At 37.3% G+C, this 14,311-nt stretch overlaps 1 protein-coding gene across 1 annotated transcript in view; it reads left to right on the forward strand.

Annotated features, from left to right (window-relative positions):
* The window catches only part of RTTN (rotatin), a 149,815-nt gene that overhangs the window by 16,039 nt on the left and 119,465 nt on the right, over window positions 1-14,311 (forward strand). Inside the window, exons 10-11 of the mRNA XM_003788403.2 lie at window positions 793-908; window positions 8,917-9,087. Coding sequence (XP_003788451.1) covers window positions 793-908; window positions 8,917-9,087 — 287 coding nt within the window. The remainder of the gene's footprint in view (window positions 1-792; window positions 909-8,916; window positions 9,088-14,311) is intronic.

A 14,311-nucleotide genomic window follows, 5' to 3' on the forward strand; every position in this document is an offset into this window, starting at 1 on the left:
GGCTATTTTTTGGTTGCAGCCGTCATTGTTGTTTGGCGGGTCCAGGCTGGGGATTCGAACCCGCCACCTTAGGTGTACGTGGCTGGCGCCTTAGCTTGTTGAGCTATAGGCGCCGAGCCAGAAGGCATTTTCTAAACTTGCCCTGGTGCCTTGACACATTCTGTGTTTATCATGAATATTCTCTGAATTTGAAAAATTTTATTAATCTGTTTCAAGGTATTTTTAGTTAATTATTGCTGTTCTTTTCATGCATTCTTTCCCACTTGTGAATACCTTTGATTTATTTTAGTCAAGTAGTGTAATGTTTGGAGCATAAGTCTTTAATGGTATTATAGATTGTCATATCCCTTTTCATCTCTAAGCAGTTCTGAACAGATTTTAAAGAACAAGAGAGAGGTGGTGCCTGTAGCTCAAGCGACTAAGGTGCCAGCCACATACCCTAGAGCTGGCAGGTTCAAATCCAGCCTGGGCCTGCCAAACAGTGACAACTACAACCAAAAAATAGCCGGGCATTGTGGCAGGCACCTGTAGTCCCAGCTACTTGGGAGGCTGAGGCAAGAGAATCGCTTAAGCCCAAGTGTTTGACCTTGCTGTGAGCTGTGATGCCATGGTACTCTACCCAGGGTGATAGCTTGAGGCTCTGTCTCAAAAAAAAAAAAAAAAAGAGAGAGAAAGAGAAATAGGAACTTTGTGGCATGACTAACTAGAGAATTGAGCAGTATGATATCCAGCTGATTATTTTAAAGTTATATAACTTTTTTTTCCATTAGTTTCTCCTGTTTGTATTCCTAGGTAGCAGACAAATGATAATAAGAGTTCTGGAATTGCTTGCAGAAAATATGATACTTATTGGTGAAGCAATTTCAACAGATATCTGGGATGACAACAGCCTTTTTGCTATTGACATGGTGAGAATCAATGTTTTCTTTGGGATATGGGTAATAAAATTAGTTTTTATTTTATTTTGGTTCCTTTAAGCTGTTTTCATTTTCTCCTTAATCTTGAAAACTTTTTTTCTTTCTGATATAAAGTAACTTTTTCTTTCTTGGGACATATTATGTCCCACGCTTATTTTGTACATAGCCTGGAACTTATTTATAATGGGGAAAAGTGTATGAAGATCTTCCAATAGGCCATCAGGGTTGCTTCTAGCTACTGTGATATCATTCTTCCCCCTCAGTGACAGAACTAGGAAATCTGTTTCCAAAAATCATGCACTGATATTCTTAGTTCTCCCATTTTAAACTTATATTTTTTATAATTTTGCTTATTCAGAACCATAGTTCTTCACAATATTGATATAATTGCTTGTTAGCTTTTAACATAAGCATACATAGAAGAGTTTCAGAATAGCAATATAAATACCACTGTGAAAAACCCTAATGAAGTTCAGGATTTCCTTGCAGTTCCTTTTGACCTAGACCTAATCTCACTAAGGATATACAAAATACTGTGCCTTGCAGCCACTTGAAAGAATTCTTTTCTCTATTGCCCGTTGAATTAGATTGGTTTCAATTTGTCTTCACTTTGGGGGATTGTTTTCTCTTCATAAAAATGTAGCTTAGACTTGTCTCCCTGCCTTCCTGTTTTCTTTACGGAATTTTCCATATTGGTAGCCCCTTTATTTTCTGGCCCTTTTTTTTCTGTTGTCATCTCAAATGTAAGCAAAAAAGTAGGTAGATTCTCATTTCCGCTCTCATCTTACACAGAAGGTAGTATATTGTATACATGCTCTTATATCTTGTTTCTAGAACTTAAAAATATATCATGTAGCACCTCCCTAAGCTGCTACCATCAGCCCACCTATCTTTTTTCTTTTTTTAAAAAACATTCTAATAAATGTGTAATAGTGGCTGTTTTAGGTTCTGTGTATTTCCAGCATGAATGAAACTTGTCAATTTCTACAAAAAAGCCTACTGTGATTTTTGAATGGACTTTGAGTTTAATTTGTAGGTCTATTTGGGAAAAAGTGACATCAACACCTTCTCATAAGTTTGAGTCTTCTGATTTACGGACGTTGTATATACGTCTTCCCTTATTTCACTCTTTGTCTCAGCAATGTTTTGAAGTTTTCAGTGTATAGGTCTTCTATATGTAAATATGTCTGTTTTGGGTCTTTTTCGTGGTCTGGCTTTTTTCTCTGTCTTTGTATGTGAATAATTGGTATATTTAGTAATTTCTGACTAGAAACTGGATATTTTGAATATTGCCTTGTTGAGTGTCCTGATTTTTTAATTTTGTCCTTTTAGAAGTTAGTTCTCTTCTTACAGGTAGTTAAGTTACTTATGGAGCAATTTCATTCTTGAAGGCTTTTTAAAATTTTGTTAGAATGGGTCTTGAATAGTGGTTTTCAACTGGGAGCAATTTTGCCCTCCAGAGGATATTTGGCAATATCTAAGATTGTTTTTGATTTTCACAATTTGGGAGATGTCATTTGCTTTTAGTTGCTGGAAACCAGGACGATTGTCCATAAAAAATTTTTTTTGACTCAAGATTTCAATCTTGAGAAAAATTTGTAAAACTCTGATTTAGAGGAACCTTTACTTGGGGTTAAACTACTCCTGAAGTGTGACCGCTCTGAGATCTCAACTGAATGTTGGAAGTGATTACTGATGACTCTCTGCTCTGGCTGGTTGAATTTCGAATCTTTCATTGTCTTGTGTGAGCCCTGGGAATTGTTCAGATTAAATCTCTGTGATCTTTCTGGCCTGCATTGTTGGGAGTTTCTTCCTATGATTTGAGGAACTTAATCTCCGCGTGGACTAAGTGGAGCCCTTTGTAGGTTTCCGGACCTCTTTGCTTGGCTGTCCCACCTTTCCTAACAGTCTGAGCTTCCACAGCATCTTCACCTCCCTCGTCATGGAGATTATCAGACTTTCCGAGTTTCTCTTTTCTACCTGCTGTGCAGTGATTGTTTTCAGGTACAGTAGGATTCTCATTGCTTATTTTCCTTCTCTCTGGCATCACAGCCCTGCACTTCCTGCTATCCAATGTTTAACATTATTTTTTATGTATCTTGTGCAGTTTTCTAGTTGAGTTCGTGGGAAGGAGAGGATCAGTCCTTATTATTTCTTCACGGCCAGAAGTGGAAGTTTTATGTAAGACTTTTAATTATTGAAAGGTCATTGTAGCACCTGGCTTATCTGCAAGTTATTAGGGACTTAAGTGTATGTTTATTTAGGGTAAAAATTCAGTACCAACTTTGAAACAATCATTCAAGGTGTGGAGAGATCCAAGAACGCCTTGTTCTTTGCTGTTTGTATTTTAGTGGGTAATTTTGGAAAGTATGCCTTTCTTTTGTTTTTTTAAAGAGTGTTTTGATATGTAGTGTTTTGCCCGTGTAACTAATGTTTGTGCTGTGTGGTCTTAGGAATGTTCTTGACAACACGGTATCTCAGGGCTCTGTGGACTGCCAGAGTATGTCTTCAACACATCTGGAGTCGTTTGCCATTTTCTGTCTTTTACTTTGAAATGATCATTTTGTAAGCTTGCCTCAGGAACTGGTATTCTGTCTGTCCTGTTAATTTGAATCAGTACTATCGGGTCTGTCTTTCTTCCCCCTCCTCCCTCTTTCCCTCCCTTCCTTTTTGCTTATCTCGTCAGGGCAGTGAATCAAAGTTTATTAGTCATAAAAATGATATTGACTCTTATAGTTACCAAATTTTCTTTTTCTTTATGCTGTTTTGCTCAGGATATGTCTATATTTAATTAAACATTGCAGGCTATCTGAAATCCTTGTGGATAGAGGTCAGAACATAAAAAATAAATAAAATATGATGTTTGCTTCATACCAGGATTCATGTGTGAAAAAAACCTTAAACTTTATTTTTTAGTAACACAAACTTCTTGAAAAGAGAAACAAATTGTATTTTTTATGGCAGGTATAATATATTTTTAAATCCTTTGGTTGTGGTAATAGTTCTTATCTTGGTTTCTCGTCAGTCCTTAAGGTTATCACACTATTTTTTAGTCCTTTTAAGAGATTTTCACATATTGAAGGCTTTCAACAAGTGAGCTTTTCCTTAGAAGTGTGAGGAATGCTTTATCAGTTGCTTCCTAAATTAACTTTCTTTTTCTTGGCCGGAACATTTATCTGTGAAAGTTAGTCATTCACTTTTAACTTTTGGCTGCTGATCTTTTATGATTCAATGAATTATTTTTACTTTAAAGGTTAATTCTGTTGGACGAGTGCCAATTGGTATGTTAGAAATGCTAAATAAAACAGTACTGCTTGAAATTATATTTGATTTACTTGTTTAAAAAGAATAAATGCCTCCTTGAAAAAAAATTCTCTTTCCTTTGGCTGTGTATTAAAAGAAACAAACAAGTAAAATTTCTTAATGTTCCCACTTTTGCCATTTTTAAGAAGAAAGACAGAAGCAGGATTCTTGTTGAGTCATTATGGGACAAGATAATAAATATTACCAATTTAGAAATTAAATGCCTGAGGATATTAATCAAATCTCTAGATATTTCAAATAGTGCTGAAAGCAGTCATGTCAGGAACTCTCTGAGTTTGGGAAAGCCTAGTAAAAGAAATTATTCCCAACTGAGGATTTTTGTTTTGTTTGAAGTGAATAAAAGAAAAAGCATTTTCACCCAAATTGCTATATTTTGTTAAAATTAAAAAATTGTTGGTAAGCACTTATAAAAGGTTGACCTCATGGATGTCTTAAATCATCCTCTTTCTGTGAAATCTGGTGAAGAGGTTTTCCTTCCTCGTATGGTGAGTTAGACTCAGGAGCTTTATTTGTGCCCAGTAACCTTAGACTATGGGATTTGTCTTCTGCTCGATTTTTTGCCTTTCTTCACTGTGGCATTCCTGTCGTTGTGGTCATTGGTAAGCATTTTTTTTTCTTCTTTATGACTCATTGCTTCTAAATTCTCATTTGCCTGGCTATGAGCTGGTAACTTTGATATCAAGGCCTTTTGGTAGAATTGTTGGTTTCAGTTCAAGTGAGGCTAAGAGGATTGTCCAAGAATCCACTGAGGGCTCCATGAGGATGGTGAACGAGAGAGTGAATCTGTAACTGGGATGTGGGATCTCTAATTAGCCTAGGTCCCCCTGCTACTGTCAGCATCCCAAACACAGTTAAATTAACCTAGGTCTCCCTGCTACTGTCAGCATCCCAAAGACAGTTAAATTAGCCTAGGTCCCCCTGCTATTGTCAGCATCCCAAAGACAGTTAAATTAGCCTAGGTCCCCCTGCTACTGTCAGCATCCCAAAGACAGCTAGTTAAGTTCTCCAAACGTTTCTTGTTTGCCTGTCATGTGTGAGGCCCTGGGGTGTAAGGTGAATAGGATGAAGTTCTTTTCATGCTTGTGAGTATAGATACTTTTAATATGACTTGCTAATCTTAACAACAGGCCATGAGATCTTTGGGGGGAGAAGAAAGGAGAGCTTTATTTTCTGTAAAAAATAATCTGCAGCTTGATGAGTCACAGCCTCCAGTACAAGTGACAATGTGCTCTCCAAAGAACAAAGGGAAGATCTGAAGGATTCTGACTTGTCCAGTTCTGATTGGTTAAAATAGTCAACCCCTGACTGGGTGGGTTCCAAGCTCAAAACCCAAAATCTCTGACCGATGGGTCTTCCAAATGGCCAGGTAGGTGAGGGGGCTTCTGGCTGCAGTTTATCTCGGCACTAACAACAGGAAATGGTTTGGCTTAATTGTATAATGGGAGGTTTTGTGACTTCTTTTTTTCTTTTTTGGAGATAGGGTCTCACTCTGTCACCCTGGGTAGAGTGCAGTGGCATCAGTCTAGCTCCCAGAAACCTCAAATTTCTGAGTTCAAGCAATCCTCCTGCTTGAGTCTACAAGTAGCTGGATGACAGGTGCCACCATGACACCTGACTAATTTTTTTTTCTTTTTTTATTGAGACAGAGTCTCACTTTCTCACCCTAGGTACAGTGCCATGGTGTCACAGCTCACAGCAACCTCAAACTCTTGGGCTTAAGTGATTCCCTTGCCTCAGCCTCTGAAGTAGCTGGGACTGCAGGTGCCCATCATAACGCCCTAGCTATTTTTTTGTTTGCAGTTGTCATTGCTGTTTAGCAGGCCCAGGCTGGGCTCTAATCCACCAGGCTTGGTGTATGTGGCTGGTGCCGTAACCACTGAGCTCTGAGCACTGAGCTGACACCTGACTAATTTTTCTACTTTTGGTAGACACAGGATCTTATTTTTGCTCAGGCTGGTCTCAAACTCCTGACCTCAAGCAATTCTCCCTCCTCAGCCTCCTGGAGAGCTAGGGTTCTGTGATTTCGTTCACAATGCCTTTCTGAGGACGCAGTACGAGGTTGCTGCCCTGCTCAGCATGGCTTACTGGTTCTGTGTTAACTTTGAGCACCTCATTTATCCATGGGGAGATGGTGCATTTTGTCTATCAGGTGGGGGCATACTTTAATACTAGTGCAAGTGAGATATAAGCACCGAGGGATAATAGTTAAACAAAGATAGTTTAACGTAGCACTTACTGTGTGTTTCAGGCATTATTTATAAAGTCATTTAGTCATCACAACCTTGTTAAGTTATATAACCTGTTTTATAGATAAGAATTGAGGTGCAGATTCTTTTTCAAGTTCCCTGAAAAAGACAGGGGACCTCGTCTATATTATAACCTATATTATAACCATTATATTTTATTGCTGAGAGTGCTTTGAACAACCACTCCCAAAGTGAAGGCTTTTCGTAAATCTGAATGAACTGAGTTTTAACTTACAATTCGGCCAGGTAGATAAAGATAGAGGTTTTGCCTTTTCTAATCTGGCAGAGAAGAAGAGAATGAGCCACAGCTATCCAGGGAGGCTTGGATAGTTCTGGTAGGTGGTGCCTGTTAGGCTGGTGGTGGGACACAAGCACCTAAGTATAGGATGAGATGGAAATGGTGGAGAGAGGCTGGTGAGTGAAGTGAGGGCCTGTGTGTCGTTTGGCCTTTCCTCTGAAGGCAGGATGGACTGGTCTTACACAGGGAAGTGCTGGTGAGATTTGCATGAGGAGCAGTGGGGTGGAGGCATCTGGGGAGCCTGCCTGCTGCAGTCGCTGCTCCCAGAGGCCCTGTGGGGTACATAGCCCATGATGTGTGTGGACAGTGGAGAAACTGTGTACTGTAAAATGTCTGTTTGATTGGGGATATTTAAAATGCTTTGCTATTCTACAATATTTTCTTGTGTTCATATACCACACATTTCATTTTATTTATCCATTCATCCCTCGACGGACACTTGCCTTGTTTTCACATTTTGGCTCCTGTGAATAGTGCCGCTGTGGATGTGGGTGTATAAAATCTATCTTTGAGATCCTACTTGTAGTTCTTAAGGGCATGTATACAGCAGTGACAAATGCTGGATAATATGGCAATTCTGTATTTATTTTTTTGAGACACTGCCTTTACCTTTTCCACAGTGGCGATACCATTTTACATTTCTACCAACAATGCAGAAGGCGTCCAGTTTCTCCACATCCTTGCCAGTACTTGTTATTTTTTGTTTTCTTTTTTAATAATAAGCATTTTAATGGGTGTAAATTGGTATTTCATTGTGGCTTTGAGCCTTTATATCATTTTTATATTACGTATCTGCTACTTATGTTTCTTGTATATGTATACTTGAGTGTAAAAAATTCTGACATTACATTTTTGTTCTTCGTTTTCAGTTTCTCATTTTTATTTTTCATGTATTTTCAATGGAAAATTGAGAGTAAGAACTGCAATGCTTTTTTTTTCCCCCGAGGCTGTCCTTTTACCAGGTAGTTTATGGAGCATGTCAGCATCTCCAAGATACATTTTGGTCTCTATTGTTGCGAGTCAGTCTATATGCTTTAGCTTCCTCTTTGTATTTATGTATAACTTTCAATTTAAAGGTGTAATTTCTATTTGAGTAGTGAGTTATTTAGAAATTTATGATGGCAGACATTTCCCACTTGAAACAACCTTATCACCTAAAGAGAAAGAGTTTATGTGATTTGATATTCAGTTGCTTTTTAAATATTTGACTCTTGTTTCATTTCTTTCATAACTTTGGGATCAGTTTGAGGACAGGGAGTGTCTCTTGTGCTAATACTTTCCTGCCCACTGTGGCTGACACTGTGTTAGGTGTACAGTAAGCATAATAAATACTTGATGAGAGATTTACATGCCTATGTTCCAAGTTATAACAATCATGTACTAGAAACTAGTACTTGAACCACTAGCAGGAATTTGTGGTTCACTAAACTTTTGTATTTTATTCTTTTTTTTTTTTTCTTTTTTTGGCCGGGGCTGGGTTTGAACCTGCTACCTCTGTCATGTGGGGCTGGCACCCTACTCCTTTGAGCCACAGACACTGCCTGTATTTTATTCTTTTATTTATTATTAGTTAGGGCTCATCACATTACTTGTCAAATGCTTAAAAAAAAAAAAAAATATATATATATATATATATATATATATTTTGAGACAGAGTCTTACTTTGTCACCTTTAGTAGAGTACCATGGTGTCATAGCTCACAGCAACCTCAAACTCTAGGGCTCAAGTTATTCTGTTGCCCCAGCCTCCTGAGTATCTGGGATTACAGGTGCTCACCACAACACCTGGCTGCTTATTTTAGAGATCAAGTCTCACTCTGGTCTAACTCTGGCTCAGGCTGGTCTCAAACTCCTAAGCTCAAGCAATCCACTCGCCTTAGCCTCCCGGAGTGCTAGAATTACAGCATTCCTTAACCTAAAACTATTAATTTTTTAAAAAATGTGTTCTTTTCACTCTTTTTTGCTTTTTTTTTTAATCATGTCAGCAAATATTATTCAAAGAGGAATAAATTTTTGTTTTGGTTTGTTTACTATTTAATGGTCATATTTGAAATTGTTGTCAGTGACCTTAGTGTATTGGCCCCTCAAATTGGTTATTTTCTTATGTTATTTGTTGTTTAAACATTTTCAGAAGGAGAAACTGCTGCAGGTGTTGGGGTCCCTTGGAGAAACCATATGCTACCATAAAAGCAGCGTCAGCTTGGAACAGCCCGAAGTGCTGCTGGTGCACCACAGAATGGCCTTTGTCAGCATTTCCCTGTTTGCAGTACGACTGCTACAAACGCTTGTACCTGTTGAGAAGGTAAGGCAGGGAATATGCTTACTTGTAGTTTACTGAATATCACCAATAAATGCTCTGTCGTAAATTTCTTCTAATCATTTGATAGTGTGAAGATATTCTACTTGAGGCCATTTTCAAAATAAGTACAGAGATTATATTGGGAATGTAGAAATTGAGAAATGGCTAGTGCTCTGAACAATTTTGACAAATCATTTGATAGAAAATTATTTTTTAATCTAGGAATTGTTTTTATTGCATATGTTATAGTACAAATGTTGAACAATTGTTTATTTCTTCACTTGTTTATTTAGTGACTATTGATTGCCTATAGTGGGCTTAGCAGTATTAGGTGCTGGATGTAGTGAGTTAGAATTAGTCCTTTGCACCATAGAACTTAATCTGGTATAAAAGGCAGGACTTGCTGTTAGCGGGTATATACATGTATATATTTGACTTACCTAGTTTCCTTTCTTTTTTTCTTTCTTTTTAGAGACAGAGTCTTAACTCTGTTGCCCCAGGCTAGAGTGCTATGGCATCTGTCTAGGTCACAGTAACCCCAAACTCCTTGGTTCAAGAGATCTTCCTGTGTCAGACTCCCAAGTAGCTGGGACTATGGGCACCTGCAACAATGCCTGCCTAATTTTTCAAGTTATTTTGTTTTTTTTTTTTTAGAAGAGATGAAGTCTTGCTTTTACTCAGGCTGGTCATGAACTCCTGAGCTGATGTGACCTTCCTGCCTCTGCCTCCCAGATTGCGAGGATTATAGTGTGAACCACTGTGCCTGGCCGCTACGTTCATTTCTTTAATAACTTCAGGGTCACTTTGATGGCAGGGATTATGTCTTCCATACTAATTAATACATTTTTCCTAATTAAGCCCACCTCTGTGTTTAGCAAACAGTAAGCCTGAAAAATCCTTGGTATTTGTTTACACGCACATACAATTGATATGCTTGAGATACCTTCTAATTGAATGAAGTCCTTGGAAGCCTGCTGATCTTGTCTCTGGGAGGGCGTGTGTTGGCTCTTATCATTTGTATCAAGGCCCGTGTGCCTTCTCTGCAGTCACATAAATGTTATCAGAGCTGTTTATTAACTCAACATTTCTCAAGTTCTTTGACACATGGACACAAACCATACTCCAGAGGTACTTCAGAAATTACTTCCTACTTAGCTTTGTTAATGTCTTGTAACCTTTTCGTTTTCTTGTTGTTTTGTCTGTTCAAAAGTGTCAGAAATGGCTTTGTTCTTTTCCTTTATTTTTTTTTTTGAGACAAAGTCTCAAGTTGTCACCCTGGGTAGAGTGTCCTGGCGTCATGGCTCACGGCAAGCTTTGTCGCTAAGTGTTGTCAAGTTGGATCCTTACAACTACTGTCCTGTCTCCCGCCTTTGTTGTTCTGTATGTATATTACTAGTGTGTTGTATATTTTAGTAACTTAAGTGATTTTTTATTTTTCTGGTGGTGTACATTTCTCTGGAAGATTTCTCATTTGTCTGTCTGTCTTCTGCCAGCAACTTGCTTGCTTAATACTTTTATTTTGACAGCTAATCAAAAGACTTTCAGGAAATATGTGTGTTGTAGTATTAAATATTCTGGTGTTTGACTCAGCTTAATATTTGATATTTGGGAATTTGTTTCACGGTCTAAACTGTATTTATAGTTTGAGTAATTACTACATGAATTCATGTTTTAGTTGTTTTTTGAAAATTCTTTTTGGGATTAGCATGTAATTTTAGTTATTTTATGAAGCTGTTTTTACTAGTTATAAACTTTCTTTTTTGTTTTTAATAGTAGTAAACTTTCTTTATTCTTCTAATTCTAGAACTTTTCTTTTTCCTAATTTTCTCTTTTAGCCTAACTTTTCCTTTTCTTAAACATTGGTCTTTTAAATTTTAAGCTATTATTTAGAAAATAAATTGTTCATGTAACAAACATTTTAATGTACAAAGAAGAAAAATTCATTTCATAGCACACTATTGGAAAAAAGCTTGTTAATTTCTGGAAAGGCTTTTTTAAAAACTTCTCTTTATTGTGGTGTCACATACATTTGGAAAATTATACAATTCAGTACATTTTTACTAAGTGAATATATCTGCCTTTAACAAGAAATCACCCCCCCCATAATAGGTATTGGAGCATGAGCAGCGTTCCACAGGCCACTTCTCATTGATTACCTCCCCTCCTGCCCCAAGCCCAACCCTGACTTCTGCCTCTGTGGATATGAAATTATATATGATATATACGCCTTTAACTTTTTTTGAACTTCATCACTGTTGTTGAATGTAGCTGTAATTTGTTAATTTTTATTGCAAAATACTATCTTGTATGAATGTATGTTAAAGGTGATTTTAATTGGGATAAATATTAATATTTCTTTTAAATTTTTTTCCTCACTGTGTTTTTAAATGTGAGGCTTTGTCTCTGAGTGAATGTTGGTAGTAAAAATATCTCAAATGGTTCATGCACAAGTGTTTTGTGCTGTACTTATTGGAAAGAAAAAGATGTGGCATGCTAACATGCATGTAGGAGAATTTATGGCATCCAGAAAATTATTACCTATGCCTTTTTGTTGCCTTTAGTTACTAATCATTTGCAATTTTATTTCCTAGAATTCTGCAGAGCATATAGTCTAAATGTGTAATATATTATCATGTCATCTGGGAACGCAAGAATAAAGCATTAAATTTTAAATGTAGTATTTTGGGCTGGGCGTGGTCATTCATCCCTGTAATTCTAGCACTCTGGGAGGCTGAGGTGGGAGGATCATTTGAGGTCAGGAGGTCAGGAACCGCCTGAGCAAGAGTGAGACCCTGTTTCTACAAAAAGACAAAAAAACTAGCCAGGTGTTGTGACATACACCTCTAGTCCCAGCTGTTGTAGAATCTGGGACAGGAGGATTTCTTGAGCCCAGGAGTTTGAGTTTGCTGAGAGCTATGGTGATGTCCCTTTGCTCTAGCCAGGACTACAGAGTAACACTGTGTCTCAAAGGGAAAAACAAATGTGTGTGTGTATGCACGCACATATATATACACATATATGTACATATATACATACATAGGTACATTATATATATATGTATATAAAGTATACAGGGTGTCCATAAAGTTCACATGCAATTTATAAATAAATAAATGTATACATATATATTACATATATTTATGTAATGTTTTGCTTTAGGGAAAATAACATCACTGTGTTAATTTTAAATATATTCATTAGTATGTTTCTGAAGGAACTTTCTGTTTTGAGGAGTGATACTTTTCCAAAACATATGTGTTGAAAATGAAAGCATTCCAGTCTAAGACAGGAGTTGCATTTAAAATATGGGTGTCTGTCTTAATAATAGTATATAGCTTAAAAACTAGAGGTTCTACAACAACTCATCAGTAAGTATTACAGATGATCTACATATAGACTGAAATATTGATGGAAAACTTAACCTATCAGTTATAGCATATAGTTTATTCCTTTTTTCATTTTTTAAAAAATCTATGTGTTTATTTGGGTAGTAATCAATTAAACTGGAAAAGAATATTTTATTTTACTTATTTTACTGCTGAAATAATGTGAAGTTAATTCTCTATGCTTTTTTTTTGAAGGTAGAATTTTTTTGTTTTAAAAAAAATCAATTTTTTTTAGTTCTTTTAAACATATAACTTGGAACTTTATTGAAACAGTTTTGGTCATTGTCGGAGACTGTAGTTAAGGTATTTGTTTATAGATGGTTATGTTTGTTTTTTAAAATTAAGTACTTTAAAATGAGATCTAAACAAAAATGCTAGTTATTTCTCTGCTGCTAAGTTTTTGCGTTGGCTTATGTAAATAATGAGGTTATGCTGCCCTCTCTCTGTTGCTAGCCTACCAGCAGTAGAAGTGGAATGTGGACTCTGAAACTTTTTACCTCTTAGTGGCCGAACTGCCACGTGCAAATACTCAGTTTCCGTGTTGGACCAGATGTGGCCAACCTTTTTTTTTTCCACTGCACCTTGGAAGAAGAAGAGTTGTCTTGGGTCACAACCTCAATACACAAACACTAGGGAAAGCCGACGAGCACAACACAGAAAACATCTGTGCATGATTTTCATAATCTCCACCACCACAGATAAGCAAAACGAGCATCACATAATCCATATGCTGCCCAAAGGCTGCAGGTTGGACCCATGTAATAGACAAAATGTCCTCAAAAGCCTGTTTTGAAACTGATATTTGTTGATTTCAAATGATTTTTGAGAATACTTAAATATATGTTAAAATGATGTGTTGGTAATCTTGTGAAAAATATTCTGGGTGGTTAAACAAATTGGTAAAACAGATGAAGGTAATTTTATTTGGGGAAACATCTGGGAAATAGGAGCTAAAGTCCTGGCCCTGTGCTGGAAGCAGAGTAACAGAGCACCCTGGGCGCTTCTGCTGCCCTTTTCTCAGCTAGCCAGGCGGGCCGAGGCTAAGGAAGAACGTAGACCACAAGGCCTTTGGTTTTTATCTAATAATGTGGTGAAGCCAATTGAGTGGTCAGAGATTATCTGGGAATATTCTTGAAGATTCTGGTTCATCAGGTCTACAGTGGGACCTGAGACTCTGCATTTCTGACAAACCCATAGGTAATGATGTGGCTGCTGAATAGCGGGGTTTGGAGAAAACAGTACTGTGCCCTTTGCCCCTGACTCCCATGCACATGAGGTGATGTTGTTGACTCTTTTTTATCTAAAAGTAGTGATAGATTTATACTGAACATCTTCATTTTTAGTTCCAAATGACATATGACTAATGCTTCTATATGCAGGACTGCTGTCTTAAAGTTGTAATCAGTCCATTGGGCCATGCAAGGATTAAGCTTATGACCTTTGCATGGTGCTTTGAATTGCTGAGATAAGAGTCTCAAATATGGGTGTGCAGAGTGAAAATGTCAGGATTCCTCGTGGCGAGGTGAAAAGAGGAAAGGAAATTAGCTTGTTTAATTCCCACAGTAGCTGTTCTTAGTTTTCTGGCTAGAGTCAAAGACAACTCTTTCAAACTAGAATACGGAGGATTTGGAGTTAGAATCACTAGAATTTACTATCTTAGCACCATGTCCAACTGACTAAATCTCCTTTCCTAATTCTTTATCTTCCTAACTCTTTGTTTCTGCTTTTTTTGAGACAGAGTCTCCCTTTGTCACCCTTGGTAGAGTGCAGTGGTGTTATCCTAGTTCACTGCAAACTCAAACTCACGGGTTCAAGTGATCCTCCTGCTTCAGTCTCCCAAG

The sequence above is a fragment of the Otolemur garnettii genome, unplaced genomic scaffold (assembly GCF_000181295.1).
Source record: "Otolemur garnettii isolate 467f Iridium unplaced genomic scaffold, OtoGar3 scaffold00027, whole genome shotgun sequence".
Lineage (NCBI taxonomy): Eukaryota > Metazoa > Chordata > Mammalia > Primates > Galagidae > Otolemur > Otolemur garnettii.